The sequence below is a fragment of the Oncorhynchus keta genome, chromosome 12 (assembly GCF_023373465.1).
Source record: "Oncorhynchus keta strain PuntledgeMale-10-30-2019 chromosome 12, Oket_V2, whole genome shotgun sequence".
In the NCBI taxonomy this organism is placed as follows: Eukaryota; Metazoa; Chordata; class Actinopteri; order Salmoniformes; family Salmonidae; genus Oncorhynchus; species Oncorhynchus keta.
The window spans coordinates 40597131-40619995 of record NC_068432.1 but is presented as its reverse complement, the minus strand read 5'-3'; the positions used below and the strand labels follow the sequence as shown (position 1 = coordinate 40619995).

The 22865-nt window shown below is 43.3% G+C and overlaps 1 protein-coding gene across 1 annotated transcript in view; it reads left to right on the top strand.

Annotated features, from left to right (window-relative positions):
• Positions 1 to 2345: 2345 nt before the first annotated feature.
• LOC118376507 (soluble lamin-associated protein of 75 kDa-like) overlaps positions 2346 to 22865 on the top strand; it is a 59869-nt gene continuing 39349 nt past the window's right edge. Inside the window, exons 1-6 of the mRNA XM_052458319.1 lie at positions 2346 to 2557; positions 19187 to 19323; positions 19406 to 19505; positions 19764 to 19849; positions 20587 to 20758; positions 22276 to 22455. Of these exons, the coding sequence (XP_052314279.1) occupies positions 2350 to 2557; positions 19187 to 19323; positions 19406 to 19505; positions 19764 to 19849; positions 20587 to 20758; positions 22276 to 22455 (883 nt within the window). The 5' untranslated portion in view covers positions 2346 to 2349. The remainder of the gene's footprint in view (positions 2558 to 19186; positions 19324 to 19405; positions 19506 to 19763; positions 19850 to 20586; positions 20759 to 22275; positions 22456 to 22865) is intronic.

Genomic DNA, 22865 nt, shown 5'->3' with positions numbered 1-22865 from the left:
TGTTCCTGTCTCTGTGTAGTTGTTCACCAGACAGGCTGTATAGGTTTTCTCGTTCCGTTTGTTGTTTTTGTATATTATAAGTTATTTCATGTATCGTCTATTCTTTATTAAAGAACATGAGTAACCACCACGCTGCATTTTGGTCCAATCCTTGTTCTACCTCTTCGTCAGAGGAGGAAATAGAAGAGAGCCGTTACAACGACACAGAGTTACACATGGAGTAAAACAAACATACAGTCAATAATACAGTATAAACAAGTCTATATACAATGTGAGCAAATGAGGTGAGAAGGGAGGTAAAGGCAAAAAAGGCCATGGTGGCAAAGTCAATACAATATAGCAAGTAAAACACTGGAATGGTAGTTTTGCAATGGAAGAATGTGCAAAGTAGAAATACAAATAATGGGGTGCAAAGGAGCAAAATAAATAAATTAATTAAATACAGTTGGGAAAGAGGTAGTTGTTTGGGCTAAATTATAGGTGGGCTATGTACAGGTGCAGTAATCTGTGAGCTGCTCTGACAGTTGGTGCTTAAAGCTAGTGAGGGAGATAAGCATGTCCAGTTTCAGAGATTTTTGTAGTTCGTTCCAGTCATTGGCAGCAGAGAACTGGAAGGAGAGGCGGCCAAAGAAAGAATTGGTTTTGGGGGTGACTAGAGAGATATACCTACTGGAGCATGTGCTACAGGTGGGAGATGCTATGGTGACCAGCGAGCTGAGATAAGGGGGGACTTTACCTAGCAGGGTCTTGTAGATGACATGTGGTCCTTCTGTGGCTCAGTTGGTAGAGCATGGCGCTTGTAACGCCAGGGTAGTGGGTTCGATTCCCGGGACAACCCATACGTAGAATGTATGCACACATGACTGTAAGTCGCTTTGGATAAAAGCGTCAGCTAAATGGCATATATTATTATTATATTATTATTATTATTATATTATGGAGCCAGTGGGTTTGGCGACGAGTATGAAGCGAGGGCCACTATTTGTCATTTTAAAATGTTTTTCACGGTTGCAAAGGCAAATTCCACCACAATTCAAGAATGACCCAGCAATCAATGGGGTATAGTCAGTCTGGGAACTGAACCAGCAACCAACCAATAACAGTGAAAGCGCACCACACCTAGGCTACCTGTACCATATTGGCAGAGTTGGGTAGGTTACAGTTACTAGTTACCTGTCCAAAATTGTTAGTAGTAATGTAACTTTGTAAATAAAATAATATACCAACGAACATTATTGGACAAACCTTTTCAGGAACTTCAGTATCCCTTGGCGTTGGGTAGCAGCAGCAGATTATTTACTCTTTATCCTGTGCCCAAACTCAGTAAGAATCTGATTACTTTCAGTTACTTTTGGATTACTTTCCCCAAAAGAGGCGTTAGAAGAAGACAAAAAGGAGCCATCGAACACATTTGGTGTGTCATCATAGTGGTCTCTGACTCATGTGAAACTAACTTAAACTTCCGCCTTTTTTCAATGCTGAATTGAATGTAATTGAGAAAACAGAAAATGTATTTTTTAGCAAACATCCTTTCAGAATTTAAACGTAATTCAAGAGGTAATCTAGTTTTTCAAAAGTATCTGTAATCTGATTACAATATTTTGCTGGTAAAGTAACTGATTACATTTGTTTGTATTCAGATTATGTCACTTTAATCATGTTTACATACTATTTTACCCACTTCATATGTATGTACTGTATTCTAGTCAAGGTTCATCCTATATACTGTAACTACTGCTGTAGTTCTATTCGTATACTGTCCGTTATGTCTATGCACACCTATATATATATATATATATTCCGCACTCTGACATTGCCCATTCTAATATTTTGTATATTTCTTAATTTTGGGATTTGCATGTAATGTTTTGTATTGTTAGGTATTACTGCACAGCTGGAGCTGGAACATAAGCATTTCGCTACACTCGGGATAACAACTGCAAAATATGTGTATGCAACCATTTACTGTACTCCTTAACCCTGTGGGACACAGGACAGACCACTTTGATGTAAGGCTCCATACCTTGTAGCCTAGCCTAAAGGCTACCTTTGTTGCTCGTCTGAAAACGGAAGAGAAGACGTTTCTTACCGCTTTGACTCTATCTTCTGTTCAATGCTTTGTGGATTTATAAAGCACCAGTATAACACACATGTATGTGAATAAACGATATGTAGCCTAGGATTACTTAAAATACATGTTTTTAGGATATCAGAGTGATTGCAAATCAAGTTATATATCAAGAGATATAAGCCACTATAAATACCTATAATCATGTACTTTGCTCTCATAATGTTCTAAATAAATATTATTTGAGTAGGCCTGTCTTACTGTGTGGTCCCTGGTTGGTTATGTTGGTGGAACGTTTGCCTTGCGCGATATCGCAAATTCTCTCTGTCCCAGCAGGCAATGCACACACAGAGAGCGTACGCAGTGTTCACAGGCTAGGACAAGCTAGCAACGGAGGCGTGTGTGCTTTTCAAAACATTCAAGTAATAAAACCTATAGTTTATCCAAAAGAAGTCAAAGAAACAGCCTACGTGTCATCAGCAGGATTAGGTGAGTTTCCTATCATTTCACGTGCACAGTGTATTTTATATTGGAGATTGCCGGAGTGCTTGGAGCCCTGAAACACGCTGCGTGGGATGGATGTTCGGTGCTGGCGCTGGTTCGGCCCTGCTGATGAGTAAGCATCACTTTGGACAGGATTACAGGAAGGCTCGCTAAGAACAGCTTACATTCTCTTTTATATACATGTAGGTGTTGTTTCTGTTAAACATTTGTTTGGTCAAATATGTTTGGATAGGGCCTGTGTTTTCACTAGCGGCGGCATCCAAGAGCACGGTCAGGAATTTGTGAATTAAATATTAAGTATCAGGGTGAGGTGTGCTGTGGGGAATGAGGATTCTCTTAACATTTTATACAAAGTTATTGTTCACCTCACCTGGGTTACTAGGAAATATTGCATTTCGCATAGTGTTTGCTTGATGAACTTCGATATATGTAGTGGCAAGTTTTTGCTGAGTATGCCCTATACCGCCACGCCCCCTCCTACTCTTGCACATGTAACCTACTTTATTAGAGATCGTACAGTTGATGTGTTTGTGCGTTATTAGGTTCGACTTTTTAAAACATTTATTTAAACTTTATTTAAGGACCTCGACAAGACCATCTTATTTCTTGACGTTAAAATATTGTTTACTTCGTTGCACTGTTTGCAGTAGTTCACAGTAGGTTACAGTGGTGTAGCAATATGGGTATAGGTAGTATTGTCTGGTTATTTGTCTGTGAAGACTGAGAGAGATGGAAAGTGGAAAGACTGAATGTTTTTGTGGGTTTCCAAAAGCGATGTGCCTTCCACGTCGCTGGTGATGCTGCCTGATTGGTGGTGTTTGGGTTTCTGAGGGCAGATGGGGCCATCATGCTTCTCTGACATGAGGTAGGCAGTGAATGTCCTGTTTAAACCAAACCTGTCTACTGGCGGTCAGAACAGACAAAACACATTAGAATGTTGCTTATATCTATGTAATATTATAACGTATAGCCCAGAGTCTCTATGGGTGGGAGGGAAGACCCATAGTGTTGAGCTGGCCCTACCACTACCCAGCCAGAGGAGGCTCTATGTGGGGTTGAGCTGGCCCTACCACTACCCAGCCAGAGGAGGCTCTATGTGGGGTTGAGCTGGCCCTACCACTACCCAGCCAGAGGAGGCTGTATGTGGGGTTGAGCTGGCCCTACCACTACCCAGCCAGAGGAGGCTGTATGTGGGGTTGAGCTGGCCCTACCACTACCCAGCCAGAGGAGGCTGTATGTGGGGTTGAGCTGGCCCTACCACTACCCAGCCAGAGGAGGCTCTATGTGGGGTTGAGCTGGCCCTACCACTACCCAGCCAGAGGAGGCTCTATGTGGGGTTGAGCTGGCCCTACCACTACCCAGCCAGAGGAGGCTGTATGTGGGGTTGAGCTGGCCCTACCACTACCCAGCCAGAGGAGGCTCTATGTGGGGTTGAGCTGGCCCTACCACTACCCAGCCAGAGGAGGCTGTATGTGGGGTAGAGGGAAGACGTATAGGGTTGAGCTGGCCCTACCACTACCCAGCCAGGTAGAGGGAAGACGTATAGGGTTGAGCTGGCCCTACCACTACCCTGCCAGAGGAGGCTGTATGTGGGGTAGAGGGAAGACTCATAGGGTTAAGCTGGCCCTACCACTACCCAGCCAGAGGAGGCTGTATGTGGGGTAGAGGGAAGACCCATAGAGTTGAGCTGGCCCTACCACTACCCAGCCAGAGGAGGCTCTATGTGGGGTAGAGGGAAGACCCATAGGTTTGAGCTGGCCCTACCACTACCCAGCCAGAGGAGGCTCTATGTGGGGTTGAGCTGGCCCTACCACTACCCAGCCAGAGGAGGCTGTATGTGGGGTAGAGGGAAGACCCATTGGGTTGAGCTGGCCCTACCACTACCCAGCCAGAGGAGGCTGTATGTGGGGTAGAGGGAAGACCCATAGGGTTGAGCTGGCCCTACCACTACCCAGCCAGAGGAGGCTGTATGTGGGGTAGAGGTGAGACCAGCGGGGGAGTAGAGGGTAAAGGTTTGGATGAAGAATATTACGCTTCGTCAGACATGACGGTTAAATAAATGTTAAATATATATATTTTTTTAACATGAGTGATTGAAAACACACGGTTATCAGCTATCTATCTCCCAAAGAAGGGGAGTGTGAGAATATGTATGGAAAGCAATCCATTATGTTACAGCAAGCATATTTTAGTCTATAACTCTGTATATGTGTGTGTATATTGAAACAAGCTAAATTGCTCCTTGATTTTGCACCTTCACATTTGCCTGTCTGAGTGCACACACACACACTATTTACTGTTTGTGCGACGTGGGTAATCCTACATCTGCTGTGACATCACACATTGTATACGTACCTAGGAGCCAGCTCTGAGGCCCCGATTGGGTGTCTGTTTCCTGCACTACCCCTATTACCATTACCATCATTAGGTAATGTACAGTTGATGTCGGGAAGTTTACATACACTTTGGTAGGAGTCATTAAAACTCGTTTTTCAACCACTCCACAAATCTCTTTTTAACAAACTATAGCTTTGGCAAGACGGTTAGGACATCTACTTTGTGCATGACGCAAGTAATTTTTCCAACAATTGTTTACAGTCAGATTATTTCACTTATAATTCACTGCATCACAATTCCAGTGGGTAGGAAGTTTACATACACTAAGTTGAGTGTTCCTTTAAACAGCTTGGAAAATGCCAGAAAATGATGTCATGGCTTTAGAAGCTTCTGATAGGCTAATTCACATAATTTGAGTCAATTGAAGGTGTAGCTGTGGATTTATTTCAAGGCCTATTTCCAAACACCTGAAGGGACCACATTCATCTGTACAAACAATAGTACGCAAGTATAAACACCATGGGACACCACAGCCTACAAACCTGACTCAGTTACACCAGCTCTGTCAGGAGGAATGGGCCAAAATCACCCAACTTATTGTGGGCAGCTTGTGGAATGCTACCCAAAACATTTAACCCAAGTTAAACAATTTAAAGGCAATGCTATCAAATGCTAATTGAGTGTATGTACACTTCTGACCCACTGGGAATGTGATGAAAGAAATAAAAGCTGAAATAAATAATTCTCTCTACAAATATTCTGACATTTCACATTATTAAAATAAAGTGATGATCCTAACTGACCTAAAACAGGGAATTTTTACTAGGATTAAATGTCAGGAATTGTGAGAAACTGAGTTTAAATGTATTTGGCTAAGGTATGTAAACTTCCAACTTCAACGGTATGCTACACGCACACACACATGTACAGCCGGACACACACACACGTAGTGCGAGCCAAGGGTTAACTACAGCGGGTACAGTGCCTTCGGAAAGTATTCAGACCCCCTGATTTCCCCCACCCCACACATTTTGTTAGGTTACAGCCTTATTTTAAAAATGATTAAAGTTTTTCTCATCAATCTACACACAATTTTTAAAAATTTAAATTTTTTATTTTTTTATTTCACCTTTATTTAACCAGGTAGGCTAGTTGAGAACAAGTTCTCATTTGCAACTGCGACCTGGCCAAGATAAAGCATAGCAGTTTGAACAGACAACACAGAGTAACACATGGAGTAAACAATTAACAAGTCAATAACACAGTAGAAAAAAAGGAGAGTCTACATACAATGTGCGCAAAAGGCATGAGGAGGTAGGCGAATAATTACAATATTGCAGATTAACACTGGAGTGATAAATGATCAGATGATCATGTACTGGTGTGCAAAAGAGCAGAAAAGTAAATAAATAAAAACTGTGAGGATGAGGTAGGTGAAAATGGGTGTGCCAATTTACCAATACATTATGTACAGCTGCAGCGATCGGTTAGCTGCTCAGCTAGCTGATGTTTGAAGTTGGTGAGGGAGATAAAAGTCTCCAACTTCAGCGATTTTTGCAATTCGTTCCAGTCACAGGCAGCAGAGTACTGGAACGAAAGGCGGCCGAATGAGGTGTTGGCTTTAGGGATGATCAGTGAGATACACCTGCTGGAGCGCGTGCTACGGATGGGTGTTGCCATCGTGACCAGTGAACTGAGATAAGGCGGAGCTTTACCTAGCATGGCCTTGTAGATGACCTGGAGCCAGTGGGTCTGGCGACGAATATGTAGCGAGGGCCAGCCGACAAGAGCATACAAGTCGCAGTGGTGGGTAGTATAAGGTGCTTTAGTGACAAAACGGATGGCACTGTGATAAACTGCATCCAGTTTGCTGAGTAGAGTGTTGGAAGCGATTTTGTAGATGACATCGCCGAAGTCGAGGATCGGTAGGATAGTCAGTTTTACTAGGGTAAACTTGGCAGCGTGAGTGAAGGAGGCTTTGTTGCGGAATAGAAAGCCGACTCTTGATTTGATTTTCGATTGGAGATGTTTGATATGGGTCTGGAAGGAGAGTTTGCAGTCTAGCCAGACACCTAGGTACTTATAGGTGTCCACATATTCAAGGTCGGAACCATCCAGTGTGGTGATGCATGCGGGTGCAGGCAGCGATCGGTTGAAAAGCATGCATTTGGTTTTACTAGCGTTTAAGAGCAGTTGGAGGCCACGGAAGGAGTCTTGTATGGCATTGAAGCTCGTTTGGAGGTTAGGTAGCACAGTGTCCAATGACGGGCCGAAAGTATATAGAATGGTGTCGTCTGCGTAGAGGTGGATCAGGGTATCGCCCGCAGCAAGACCAACATCATTGATATATACAGAGAAAAGAGTCGGCCCGCGAATTGAACCCTGTGGCACCCCTATAGAGACTGCCAGAGTACCGGACAGCATGCCCTCCGATTTGACACACTGAACTCTGTCTGCAAAGTAATTGGTGAACCAGGCAAGGCAGTCATCCGAAAAACCGAGGCTACTGAGTCTGCCGATAAGACTCTGGTGATTGACAGAGTCGAAAGCCTTGGCAAGGTCGATGAAGACGGCTGCACAGTACTGTCTTTTATCGATGGCGGTTATGATGTCGTTTAGTACCTTGAGTGTGGCTGAGGTGCACCCGTGACCGGCTCGGAAACCAGATTGCATAGCGGAGAAGGTACAGTGGGATTCGAGATGGTCAGTGACCTGTTTGTTTACTTGGCTTTCGAAGACCTTAGATAGGCAGGGCAGAATGGATATAGGTCTGTAACAGTTTGGGTCCAGAGTGTCTCCCCCTTTGAAGAGGGGGATGACTGCAGCAGCTTTCCAATCCTTGGGGATCTCAGACGATATGAAAGAGAGGTTGAACAGGCTGGTAAATAGGGGTTGCGACAATGGCGGCGGATAGTTTCAGAAATAGAGGGTTCAGATTGTCAAGCCCAGCTGATTTATACGGGTCCAGGTTTTGCAGCTCTTTCAGAACATCTGTTATCTGGATTTGGGTAAAGGAGAACCTGGAGAGGCTTGGGCGAGGAGCTGCGGGGGGGCCGGAGCTGTTGGCCGAGGTAGGAGTAGCCAGGCGGAAGGCATGGCCAGCCGTTGAGAAATGCTTGTTGAAGTTTTCGATAATCGTGGATTTGTCGGTGGTGACCGTGTTCCCTAGCCTCAGTGCAGTGGGCAGCTGGGAGGAGGTGCTCTTGTTCTCCATGGACTTCACAGTGTCCCAGAACTTTTTGGAGTTGGAGCTACAGGATGCAAACTTCTGCCTGAAGAAGCTGGCCTTAGCCACCTGATGATGAGAGAGGTTTTATCTCTGGACATGCTGGTTGTAATGGGTGAGGTCACCGCATATGTGGGAGGTGGGACAAAGGAGGTATCAGGGGTATGAGGAGTGGGACTAGGGGCTCCATTGTGAACTAAAACAATGATAACTAACCTGAGCAACAGTATACAAGGCATATTGACATTTGAGAGAGACATACAGGAAAGGTAGCTAAAACAGTGGGTGAGACAACAGCTAATCAGCTAGCATAACAACAGCAGGTAAAATGGCATTGACTAGGCAATGGGGCCGACAGATAAAACAAACAAGCAGAATGGAGTACCGTGATTAATGGACAGTCCAGCGTGCATCAGCTATGTAGCCAAGTGATCAGAGTCCAGGGGCAGTGGTGGATGGGGCAGGGGGGCTGGACTGGCGAGTGTTATCCAGTTTAAAAAAAAATAACAATGACTAAATAAAAATAATAGCGATTCTGTATCACATTGGGTGAGGCAGGTTTCCGGAAGTTATAAACAAATTTTAAAAATCGGGAAGAGATAGAAAGTACATATGGGCCACTGCGATGCAGACGGTTAGCAGGCCTGTGCTAACAAGCTAACAGATTAGCAGGCCGGGGTAAACAAGGTAGTAGTTAGCGGACCTGGGCTAAACAAGCTAGCAGTTAGCATGCCGAATTAGCAAGCAAGGAGATAGCGAGGGCTAGAGAGTTAGCCTTTGGAGGACGCCGTGATGGGGTGAGTCTGTTTATTCCTCTTCATGCAGTGACATCGATAGACCGGTCGTGGATCCGGGTATAGAAGCCCAGGAGTATGCTAGGAACACAGGAGCTCTGGCCGGGCTAGCTTCAAGCTACGTGGGTGGAAACGCTAGCCAGGAGTAATCAACCAGGGTTGCGGTTTAGCTCGATAGCTAGTTGTGAAGATCCAGCTGAAAAAATGTTCCGTTTGCGGAGGGAATCCGGGGATAAAAAATAAATAGGTCCGTTATGCTCTGGTTAGCGTCGCTTTGTTCGAACTGGCGAGAGCTTTCCGAGCTAAAGGTTAGCTGATGACCGGTTAGCTGAAGACCGCTAGCATAGCTGGTGGTTAGCTGGCTAGCTTCAGTTGAGGGGTTCCGGTTTCGAAGTAAATATAAATACTTTAGGAAAAGTAGCTACATTGGGTGAGGCGGATTGCCGGAGAGTATTTGGAAGCTTAGGTTTAGCAAAATGTTTTTAAAGATATGCGAAGAAAAATATCTAAAACGAAAAAGAGACGATATTTACAGAGAGACGATACGACAGGACGACTTACTGCTACGCCATCTTGGATCAATACCCCATAATGACAAAGCAAAAACAGGTTTTTAGAAATGATTTCAAATGTATATGTATAAAAAAATAATAAAGTATTCAGACCCTTTACTCAGTACTTTGTTGAAGCACCTTTGGCAGTGATTACAGCCTCGGGTCTTCTTGGGTAGGATGCTAAAAGCTTGGCACACCTGTATTTGGGGAGTTTCTCCCATTCTTCTCTGCAGATCCGCTCAAGCTCTGTCAGGTTGGATGAGGAGCGTTACTGCACCGCTATTTTCTGGTCTCTTCAGAGATGTTCGATCAGGTTCAAGTCCGGGCTCTGGCTGGGCCACTCAAGGACATTAGGAAGCTTGTCGTGAAGCCACTCCTGTGTTGTCTATGCTGTTGGTCATTGTCCTGTTGGAAGGTGAACCTTTGCCCCAGTCAGGTCCTGAGCGCTCTGGAGCAGGTTTTCATAAAGGATCTCTCTGTACTTTGCTCCATTCATCTTTGCCTCGACCCTGACGAGTCTCCCAGTCACTGCCGCTGAAAAACATCCCCGCAGCATGATGCTGCCACCCATACTTCACCGTAGGGATTGTTCCAGGTTTCCTTCAGATGTGATGCTGGGCATTCAGGCCAAACAGTAACATTTTGGTTTCAGTTTGACCACAGAATCTTGTTTCTCATGGTCTGAGTGTCCTTTAGGTGCCTTTTGGCAAACTCCAAGCGGGCTGTCGTGTGGATTTTACTGAGGAGTGGCCACTCTACCATAAAGGCCTTATTTGGAGTGTTCAAGAGATTGTTGTCCTCCTGGAAGGTTCTCCCATCTCCACAGGGGAACTCTAGAGTGCTGTCAGAGTGTTGACCATCGGGTTGTTGGTCACCTCCCTGACCAAAGCCCTTCTCCCCCGATTGATCAGTTTGGCTGGGCTTCCAGCTCTACGAAGAGTCTTAGTGTTTACACATTTCTTCCATATAAGAATGCTGGAAGCCCATCCCCAGATCTGTGCCTCAACACATCCTCTCTTGGAGCTCTATGAATAATTCCTTCCACCTCATGGCTTGGATTTTGCTGTGACATGCACTGTCAACTGTGGGACCTTTTCTATAGACGGGTGTGCCTTTCCAAATCATGTCCAATTTAAGTTACCACAGATGGACTTCGATCAAGTTGTAGAAACATCTCAAGGATGATCAATGGGAACAGAATGCACCTGAGCTCAATTTCGTGTCTCATATCAAAGGGTCTGAATACTTAAGTAAATAAGGTATTTCAGATACATTTGCGTAACATTTCTCAACCTGTTTTTGCTTTGTTATTATGGGGTATTGTGTGTGGATTGCAGAGGATGTTTTTTGTTTATTTCATCAATTTTAGAATTAGGCTGTAACGTAACAAAAAGTCAAGGGGTCTGAATACTTTCCGAAGGCAATGTATGTACAGTTTGTGCATTTGATAGGCATACTCTGAGCTTTCATTTCTATTTGGATGTTCCTGATGGCCAATTTGGATTGTGTCATTAGTGTGGTGTTATTTTGGTCTCTCCTGATATGAAGATGAAAGTCTCATGAGTTCACATACTACACTGCATACAATCACTTACACACAGTTCTTCCCGATTTTGGCGTCCAGTTCCATACAATAACAACGGTAGGTTGTATTGAGAAAAGAAGAACCTACTATAGTTAACAAGAGGGATATAAACTCTGCCTAACTCCCCATTTCGCTGGTGTGACAGTAGTGTGTAACATGGTAGAAACCAGGAGCAATACAAAATGTCAGCAGGGCAGGCGTTAACACCACACCACACCGCCACCCTGGCCTAAAGGCTTCTGCATGTTTTGGTTCGGCTGGTGCCAAGCCCAACTCTTGTTACTGAACCGAACGTATACACCCTTAAAAGACCTTAGCTTGAAAAAAAAACACAGTAGTACGGTTTGTCCGTCTTGAGATGTTGTAGCCTTTATATACTTCCTCAATAGTCGGAATGAATGTAAGATAATTAATTCCGACTATTCATGACAGTTTTAACGTTTTTGCCAAGGATCTCAGTCGTGCAATTTTACTTCGAACTAAGATGTTTGGTGCAGTATTTCTCAAGGGAAAACATTTGCGGTCATCTATCGTTGAATGACGACAAACACTCACTTCATGGAAGTACTTGTTGACCAATGAACGAGACAGTCGTGAAGAGGGCCGAACAAAGCCTATTCCCCCACAGGAAACTAAAAAGATTTGGCATGGGTCCTGAGATCCTCAAAAGGTTCTACAGCTGCAACATCGAGAGCATCCTGACCGGTTGCATCACTGCCTGGTACGGCAATTGCTCGGCCTCCGATCGCAAGGCACTTCAGAGGGTAGTGCGTATGGCCCAGTACATCACTGGGGCAAAGCTGCCTGCCATCCAGGACCTCTACACCAGGCGGTGTCAGACGAAAGCCCTAAAAATTGTCAATGACCCCAGCCACCCCAGTCATAGACTGTTCTCTCTACTACCGCATGGCAAGCAGGACCGGAGTGCCAAGTCTAGAACAAAAAGGCTTCTCAACAGTTTTTACTCCCAAGCCATAAGACTCCTGAACAGGTAATCAAATGGCTACCCGGACTATTTGCATTGTGTGTCCCTCCCCAACCCCTCTTTTACGCTGCTGCTTCTCTCTGTTTATCATATATGCATAGTCACTTTAACTATACATTCATGTACATGCTACCTAAATTGGCCTGACCAACCAGTGCTCCCCGCACATTGGCTAACCGGGCTATCTGCATTGTGTCCCACCACCTGCCAACCCCTCTTTTTACACTTCTCCTACTCTCTGTTCATCATATATGCATAGTCACTTTAACGATACCTACATGTACATACTACCTCAATCAGCCTGACTAACAAGTGTCTGTATACAGCCTTGCTACTCTTTTTTTTCAAATGTCAACTGTTGTTTTATTTCTTTACTTACCTACACACACACACATACTTTTTCCCCCTGCACCATTGGTTAGAGCCTGTAAGTAAGCATTTCACTGTAAGATTTACACCTGTTGTATTTGGCGCACGTGACAAATACACTTTGATTTGATGAAGAGGATTAGAATTCAGGTACAAACATTTGGTTTGCCTTGGGAAGAAAATTGTGTGCACGAACAGCCGAAGACAAATGACAAATATCCTTACCGGAGATCAAAATGAACAAACATATCAGTGGCATCATGATATATGCACAAACTGTGTCAGATGTGAAGCATGGGGACACCTAAAGGAACACACGGCAGGTTTTAACACCCCCCCACCCTGTTCTAATGGACCACAGGCCGGGGTGTTAAAACCTGCCCTAACTGAACATACAGCAAAGGTCTGGAATTTCCAGGCTGGAATGCCTTGGTAATGTTCTGTGGGTGGGGCGCTGTTCAGAGAGAGTGAGTGTGGGGTTGTTTGGTGTTTCTGATGTGGGTGTTGGGTTGTGCGTTTGCAAGATCGACATGTTTACCTCGAACTTGGATCATATAGGCGGGGCGCTGAGCCCTCCAAGGCAATAGGCAGTAGTGACACATGCCAGCTCAAACTGGTTGCAACCAAATTATTCTGATCAAGAAAAGAGCTTGGGGGATAGAGTGCAGACTTGTAGAGCCATCTAGCTGCAGGGAAGGTAGGACACTTCTTTTTTTCCCCCCTGATTCCCAAAATTCACCCTCACTGTTTTGTTTTTCCAGGTATCTGTTTCCCCCAGTTTTTTTTTCTGGTTTTGGCTCTTAAAATCACTTGAAAGGGAACACCATCCTCCAAAGACCACACACACACACACACACACACACACACACACACACACACACACACACACACACACACACACACACACACACACACACACACACACACACACACACACACACACACACACACACACACACACACACACACACACACACACACACACACACACACACACACACACACACACACACACACACACACACACACACACACACACACACACACACACACACACACACACACACACACACACACACACACACACACACACACACACACACACACACACACACACACACACACACACACACACACACACACACACACACACACACACACACACACACACACACACACACACACACACACACACACACACACACACACACACACACACACACACACACACACACACACACACACACACACACACACACACACACACACACACACACACACACCCCAAGTCAAGCAAACTATCCTGGAGTGGCAATTAGGCTACCTGTCCTTTTGTTAGTATAGATGTCTGGACAGGTCAATGATTGCATCCCATGACGACAAGTGTAAACCAGAACATTGATGGCATATTTTGAGTACTTGCCAGCAATGGCTGAGGCTTGTCCTCTATTCTGGTTCTGAATGTGATTTTTACTCCAGCAGACATGGAGTCCCTTCCTTGTGGACTGTCCACAGCAGAAATGTTTATTCATTTGAAATAAACAAAGGAGAACACACTTGAAGGTCATAATAGCTGTTCTGTTTTAGTGGCATGCTGTTATCTATTACATAGCTAAAACTAAGTCAAGTCAATTTATTAGTTTCTCAAGCATGTGGAAATTGTACAATTATTTAGGAAAGTAGTTGAATGAAGCTGAATAAAGACATAATGGCACCACTCAATTTTGAATAATGAAAAAAGAACAGAGCATAGTTTTTAGAGCATTGTTAGCCATTTTGTTGTACTCCTGCTATTCTTAGTATTTGAGGAGTGCATTCAAAAGGATCTAATGGATGACAGGCCTGTACATTTTCTCGTGGATTATCATGAGAAAAGCTAGCTACAATTCAATCATCAAATAATGTTATATTATCATCTTTCCCCCATTGCACTTTGTGCTGGTGTGCATTGAATGCCCATTGATGGGACTGCTATTTCCCGCAGGAAACATCCCATCTTGGCTTGGCAATTTTATGCTCTCATAATAGTCTCTGGGTAAAAAAAACTCTGAGCAAACTTCATTGAATAAAAATATAAATGCAACAATTTCAAAGATTTTACTGAGTTCCAGTACCAGTCAAAAGTTTAGACACACCAACTCATTCAAGGGTTTTTCTTTATTTTTACTATTTTCTACATTGTGGAATAATAGTGAAGACATTAACTATGAAATAACACACACAGAATCACGTAGTAACCCAAAAAGTGTTAAATAAATCAAAATATATTTGAGATTCTTCAAATAGCCACCCTTTGCCTTGACAGCTTTGCACACTCTTGACATTCTCTCAACCAGCTTCATGAGGTAGTCACCTGGAATGCATTTCAATGAACAGGTGTGCCTTGTTAATTTGTGGATTTTTTTTCCTAAAATGCGTTTGAGCCAATCAGTTGATGTTGTGACAAGGTAAGGGTTGTATACAGAAGATAACCCTATTTGATAAAAGACCAAGTCAATATTATGGCAAGAACAGCTCAAATAAGCAAAGAGAAATGACAGTCCATCATTACTTTGACTGACCTTCATGTCTTAATCTGGAAAATGTCAAGAACTTTAAACTTCAAGTGCAGTCGCAAAAACCATCGAGCGCTATGATGAAACTGGCTCTCATGAGGACCGCCACTAGAACGGAAGACCCAGCGTTACCTCTGCTGCAGAGGATAAACTCATTAGTTACCAGCCTCAGAAATTGCAGCCCAAATAAATGCTTCACAGAGTTCAAGTAACAGACACATCTCAACATCAACTGTTTAGAGGAGACTGCGTGAATCAGGCCATGGTCGAAATGTGCAAAGAAACCACTACTAAAGGACACCAAAGTAAGAAGACTTGCTTGGGCCAAGAAACACAAGCAATGGACATTAGATCGGTGGAAATCTTGAAGTTTGTAAAAGTCACAGCTGCAAGGTAAAAATATTGCTTTGGATAAGCAATGGCAGTCTTAACTCTTCTTCTGTGGGGTTTATCATTGATGTATTCTTCTCAAACTTTGCTTACTTGATATCTAGCAAACTCATTCAAAACTGTCCAGCTGTGTTGACACTTGCGCACAGCCTATCCCTGTGCCAGCTATCACATTGCATTAATGAAATGCTTAGTTCTGAGAAAATAGTTCCAAATATAAATGTTTTTCCAACAATTATAATCAAAATATTCTAATTTCATATATACTAGAATACTTAGAGTACCAAGTGCTAACCCCCCAGCTTTTTAGTAGTTAGGTCTTTTTCCCTGCTTTTGAGGGGAGCTGGCTAGTAGATACCCACAGACTTCCAGCTAAGATAACAATATGCTACCTTTTTTTAACTTCCTTCAAACTGCATGATGAGACATAAAAATGGTATCCATGAGTCCGTCTGACTGGGCAAGTAGAGAATTACCCAAAATACAGACTTATCCCTTTAAACCACATCAGGAAACCAATTTTGAAGTCTGCGTGTAGTACCCATTTTAATTCCGGTGTGCACCAGCAAAAGGCTGTAGTTTAGTAGTGTTTTTGTAGTGCACAGGTGATGGTAGAATTTGCAAAACAAATACCCATTGGACTGATGCAAATAATCCTATCATTCTGCCAGGTAAGCATAGGCTACTTTTTGTAGTTAGATGCACTATGCAGATATCGCTCCGTCATTTCCTGGTTGCTAAAATTCTGATTTGTCTAATTTCAGTTTGTGACAAAACAAGAAAGTATAGTGTACAGAATCATTCAAAATGGAATTTTAAATACTTTTAGTTGATTCCCTACTAAGTTCAATGCAATTATGAATTTTGTTGAATTCCATTTTAATGTCTGTATTGCATGATTACGTCCACGTTCTCCACATCACAGATTTTAAGGTAGTGGGGGCTCAAGGCTGCCTCAAGTCGGCCTATAGGGAAAAAGACACTCACCCAAAGTAACTAACGTTTACACAGTAATGTCATGAAGCACAGTAACGTCCAAAAGATCTGTTTTCCGAGAGAACGTTTATCTATTACTATGGTTACCACCAACGTACCATATTCTAGCTCTCACATACACAGATAGAGCACTGGGTGAACCGCAGAGGAACACTTGCTTATTTGGCAGTAGATAGTCAAGTCTTCTCTCTAATTGTAATCCTCCCCAACTGCCGGTTTGGAGACTCATTCAGAGAGTGAGAAGCAGTTCATCTGCTTTCTAACCCCTTGGAGGAATAGACTAGTCAGGATCAAGGGAAAGATCAATGGAGCAAAGTACAGAGAGATCCTTGATGAAAACCTGCTCCAGAGTGCTCAGGACCTCAGACTGGGGTGAAGGTTCACCTTCCAACATGACAACGACCCTAAGCACACTGCCAAGACAACACAGGAGTGGCTTCGGGACAAGTCTCTGAATGTCCTTGAGTAGCCTAGCCAGAGCCCGGTCTTTTCCATTTGATCATCGTTGAGATGTTTCTACAACTTGATTGGAGTCCACCTGTGGCAAATTCAATTGTTTGGACATGATTTGGAAAGGCACACACCTGTCTATATAAGGTCCCACAGTTAATAGTGCATGTCAGAGCAAAAACCAAGCCATGAGGTCGAAAGACATTTCCGTAGAGCTCAGAGACTGGATTGTTTTGAGGCACAGATGTGGGGAGGAGTACCTTTTTTTAAAATTAAAAATAATAATAATTAAAAGGTACAACTCCTGCTTGGAGTTTGTCAAGAGGCACCTAAAGGACTCTGACAATGAGAAACATTGTTCTCTGGTATGATGAAACCAAGATTGAACACTGTGGCCTGAATGCCAAGTGTCAGGTCTGGAAGAAACTTGGCACCATCCCTACAGTGATGCATGGTAGTGGCATCATCATGCTGTGGGTATGTTTTACAGCAGCAGCGACTCAGAGACTAGTCAGGATCGAGGCAAAGATGAACAGAGCAAAGTACAGAGACATTGAAAACCTGCTCCAGCGAGCTCAGGACCTTGGACTGTGGCAAAGGTTCACCTTCCAACAGGACACCGACCCTAAACACACATCGAAGACAATGCAGGAGTGGCTTCGGGAAAAGTTTCTGAATGTCCTTGAGTGGCCCAACCAGAGCCCAGACTTGAATCCAATCTAACATCTATGGAGAGACCTGAAAATAGCTGTGCAGCAATGCTCCCCATCTAACCTGACAGAGCTTGAGAGGATTTGCAGAGAAGAATGGGAGAAACCCCCAAATACAGGTTTGCCAAGCTTGTAGCCTCATACCCAAGAAGACTCGCAGCTGTAATCACTGCCAAAGGTGCTTCAACAAATTACTGAGTAAAGGTTCTGAATACTTATAAAATGTGATATTTCAGTTTGTAGACATTTTTGCAAATGTATTAAAAATAACAAACCATGTTTTTGATTTGTCATTACGGGGTATTGTGTGTAGATTGAGGGGGGGGGAAACCATTTTAATACATTTTAGAAGAAAAATGGATAAAATCACGGTCTGAATAGTTTCCGAATACACTGCATATGAGTTTGAGTTTATTTTTTTATTTTTACAGGGACAGTGCACATTAATCAACGTTTCAGTAAAAGTGCCTGTTTTAGCCAGCAAGCTAATTTTCAACCATAGTCCCTGGGCAGGTTATTAAAAACAATTACAATATAGAACAAGCAAGACATAGCAACATAGGACAAGCAAGACGTAGCATACAGACAGAGCAACATAGAACAAAAAGCAGCAAGACAAAATTCATAAAAGCAACAAAGTGTTTCCACACCTCACAAGCTACAGACAACAGACAACATGGAAAGCGGCAACACACAGCTAGGGACCATGTATATGACATTTAGCAGACGCTTTTATCCAAAGTGACTTACTTACAGTCATGCGTGCATACATTTTTACAATGGGTGGTCCCGGGTATCGAACCCACAAGTGCTGAGCTCTACCGACTGAGCTACGGAGGACCACGGATGGAAGTGGCATGTCCTATTTGTAGTCCATGTTGAGGGTTTTATATGTAGGGTGCGTTTGTAAATTCACTCTGGCTATCTACTCTGATTTTCAGAGCACTCTCATCTGAGTGTGCCAGAGCTCAGAATAATAGATGCATTTACAAATGTGCAATACCCTGAATATGACCGGTGGCAGTAAACGTTTCCAAAACGTCAGTCAGCAGCACAGTTGGTCACCAATGCTCTAAATAACATAACCTCCCGTCTAGCTCTGCTAGGGCGAGTAAAATGGTCAGAGTGAGGTGTTTTCTCATTTGTGTCTGGAAATGCTAGTAAGCGAGCCAACTTTTAGCCACTTAGCTTGGGTGCTTGACTGTCGTTATGAGGTCAAAATGCTCAGATGAACCCAACGCTCAAAGAGCTGCTCTGACATTACAAACGGGACAATCTAACCAAGCTCTGAACACACTCTGGCACACCGTGAATTTAAGACACCCATAGGTGTTCTATAAGTCAGTTTGTTTCTTCCAGGGAGGGCAGCATTGGAAGTGTCACTGAAGTGTTGATTTCATAGTAACATCAGAATAGCATGGTTTTTATTGTGCAGTCCTTGTCTGATTGGACATTGTGTAATTCCATTTGGATTGATTGGGTTTATTTTGGGAATAATGAGGACAAGGCATTGGGCCTAGAGGAAAACAGAATACAGGTACCAAGTGTTGCTTGTGTAAAAGGAATCATTCCCTGTGTGTTAGTGATAGACGTGATAGACTTGTGTATTTTGTTTGGCATGTTGAGTGACTCTGACCACTGACATGTGACCCCTGCCCTGTAGGGATGGAGTTCCCTGTGGACGTGTTGGGATCAGTGAGACATGAGGAGGAGGAGCAGGCAGCAGAGGGCTACATGACCCAGCTACGATACATCATCCCCGACAAGGCCGAGAGCTTTACCCTGCCCAGCCACAGAATGGTAGTCACACAAACACACCTACAATACTACATGCATGGTTTGTTTAATTGACTCTAACCCCATGTCTCTCTGGCTCCCTCAGATCTGTATCAGTCTGTGTAACGTTGGTTTAGTTCCCATCTATGGAGGAGACCTGAAGCATAAGATTCTGGCCCTGTTCGCCCCAGAGGACCAGCTCACAGGTACATCCCTCCCTCAGCACAGAACGAGTCTCTAGCCTCTTGTCTGTCCGTTGATACAGTCACAGTGTAAAGCTGGTCGTTTCCACCACATAGATGGATGTAAGCATTGTATTGAAAGCTACAAGCTTACACACATCAGATCGAAAAGTTTCATAATGTCCGGGGGTTTATATTTTACAGAGATTCGTCTGGATTCTAACCAGATGTCATACTCATCTAACTCTAATTCTCTCTCTCTCTCTTTCTCTCTCTCTCCAGCGGTAGCTTTGTTTCTGGCGGGTCAGTGGTGGTCTGTCGAGGACATCCTCAGAACCTCCGACCCCTCCAGAACTGGCCTCCTCAAGGTTCACAACCTGCAACACATACAACACGAGATGATTGTTGAGTTGAAACATAAAGCTATAGCACATTGAAACACACAAACACAAGGTGTCACAAACCGACTCTGTAGAGGTAGGATATTGGGTTTGTCTATCTGGTGTGAGGAGAGGCTCAGTCTGACAGGATATGAGGGAGGACACACAGGATCCTACAACAACATGACTGAGCGCACACAGACACAAACGAACCTGGCATGTTTATCAACCCAATGAAATGCATAATGACATTGTTTTGAACAGAATCTCAACTTCTGCATATGTTGCGTGTGTGTTTCTGTCAGTTTGCCCAGCAAATGGTTCTGATTAGCATCGAACAATAGAGAAACACACAGCGTGCACATGTACAGACAGACACACATACTGGTGGGAAGTGTGTTACGGTGGTATAAAACTAGGAGCAGTGTTCAGGGTCATGATCCAAACCCACAGTTAAATGTCAGTTCTATTCTGTTTGGCAGAGCTACAGAGCTGTAAAAACAGTCACTTCCAACATTTACGTGGGAGGTGAAAGACTACTTATGCCATGTACTGAGCCAAGGTACTTCTGATTCACGTGTGTCCTACTAGAGTGCATGTCAATTGAGCAGAGAGGAAAGTGTGTTCAGTGTGTTTCATGTAAAAACTTCAGAGGAGAGTTGTGTGTGTGTGTTACCTTAACATTTCATTAAGTGACAGTCTTTATCTGTGTGTGTGTGTCCCAGGTGAGGAGTCTTGGTGAGCGGATCGTCCTGTACATTCTGAACCGTATCGTGTACCGCGTGGGTGAGATAGACAAACCTGAGGTGCCCTTCCTGTGCCACGGACAGAACCACTTCGCCAAGCTCCTTTGGAAGGATGGACACGCTGTCGGTTTCTACTCTGTCAAAACCAAAGGTTTTTGTCTGGTCAAACTGTCACTGGTAGCGATCATCTTTGGTTTCAAACCATACTGGTCTTATTTGATAGGTGAATTTAGCTGGAGAGTTGGCACTGGACAGTACCCTTAACTTACACAAGGCTGTCCGTGACCTCCTGAAGATGATGATTACTATAATGACAGACTTTATACATAGCATTAGTCAATCATGTCTCAATCAATTATAGCATACTTTCAAATAGAGAAAGATTATGATTTTTCAACACAGATACCGGATATTGGAGAACCAAAAAAGCTGATACCGATTAATAGGCTGATTTTTAATTATTATTATTTTTTTTGTAATAATGACATTTACAACAATACTGAATTAACACTTATTTTAACTTAATATAATACATCAATAATCTCAAATAAATAATGAAACAATTTTGTTTAAATAATGTAAAAACAAATTGTTGGAGAAGAAAGTAAAAGTGCAATATGTGCCATGTAAGAAAGCTAACGTTTCAGTTCCTTGCTCAGAACATGAGAACATATGAAAGCTGGTGGTTCCTTTTAACATGAGTCTTCAATATTCCCAGGTAAGAAGTTTTAGGTTGTAGTTATTGTAGGAATTATAGGACTATTTCCCTCTATACCATTTGTATTTCAGTAACTTTTGACTATTGGATGTTCTTATATGCACTTTAGTATTGCCAGTGTAACAGTATAGCTTCTGTCACTCTCCTCGCTCCTCCCTGGGCTCGAACCAGGAACACAACGACAACAGCCACCCTCGAAGCAGCATTACCCATGCAGAGCAAGGGAAACAACCACCCCAAGGCTCAGAGCGAGTGACGTTTGAAATACTATTAGCGCTCGCTAACTAGCCAGCCATTTCACATCGGTTACACCAGCCTCATCTCGGGAGTTGATAGGCATGAAGTCATAAACAGCGCAATGCATGATGTACAACGAAGAGCTGCTGGCAAAAGGCACGAAAGTGCTGTTTGAATGAATGTTTCACGCCTGCTTCTGCCTACCACCCCTCAGTCAGATACTTAGATACTCCTATGCTTGTATGCCTAGTCAGATTATACGCAACGCAGGACACGCTAGATAATATCTAGTAATATCATCAACTATGCGTAATTAACTAGTCATTATGATTGTTTTTTATAAGAAATGTAATGCTAGCTAGCAACTTACCTTGGCTTACTGCATTCGCGTAACAGGCAGTCAGTCTCCCTGTGGAGTGCAACGGTCGTTATTGCGTTGGACTAGTTAACTGTTATCTGTCGTTCTGCCCCTGACCAAGGCAGTTAACCCACCGTTCCAAGGCCGTCATAGTAAATAAGAATGTGTTCTTAACTGACTTGCCTAGTTAAATAAAGGATCAATAAAGGCGTTAAAAAAAATCTGCAAAATCTGTGTCCAAAAATACCGATTTCCGATTGTTATTGAAATCGGCCCTAATTAATCAGCCATTCCGATTGATCAGTTGACCTCTACTTTCAAGATATGAACTAACAATCTCTTCCTCTCTCTCCAGACAGCTTGTGTAATGGCTTTGTAACCCAACGCTACCAGCTGCCTGTTATGGACTCCATCTTTGTCAGGAAGTGTCATCGTGGAAACCGTCATGGTCTGCAGATGCTGGAGGACTTTGTGGACTCTTTCAAAGATGACCAGCTCGGCCTGAAGTACCCTCTCTCTCTAACCATGTATAAAGGTTAGTGGTAGTAGTCTATCTATTCAATTCAATGGGTTTTATTGGCATGGGAAACATGTGTTAACATTGCCAAAGCAAGTGAAGTAGAATAATATACAAAAGTGAAATGAACAGTAAACATTACACTCATAGAAGTTCCAAAAGAATAAAGACATTACAGATGTCATTTGTGTATGTATACAGTGTTGTAACGATGTGCAAATGATTAAAGTACAAAATGGAAAATAAACAAACATAAATATGGGTTGTATTTACAATGGTGTTTGTTCTTCACTGGTTGCCCTTTTCTTGTGGCAACAGGTCATAAATCTTGCTGCTGTGATGGCACACTGTTGTATTTCACCCAGTTGATATGGGAGCTTATCAAAATCGGGGATGTTTTCCAATTCTTTGTGGATCAGTTTGGGTTT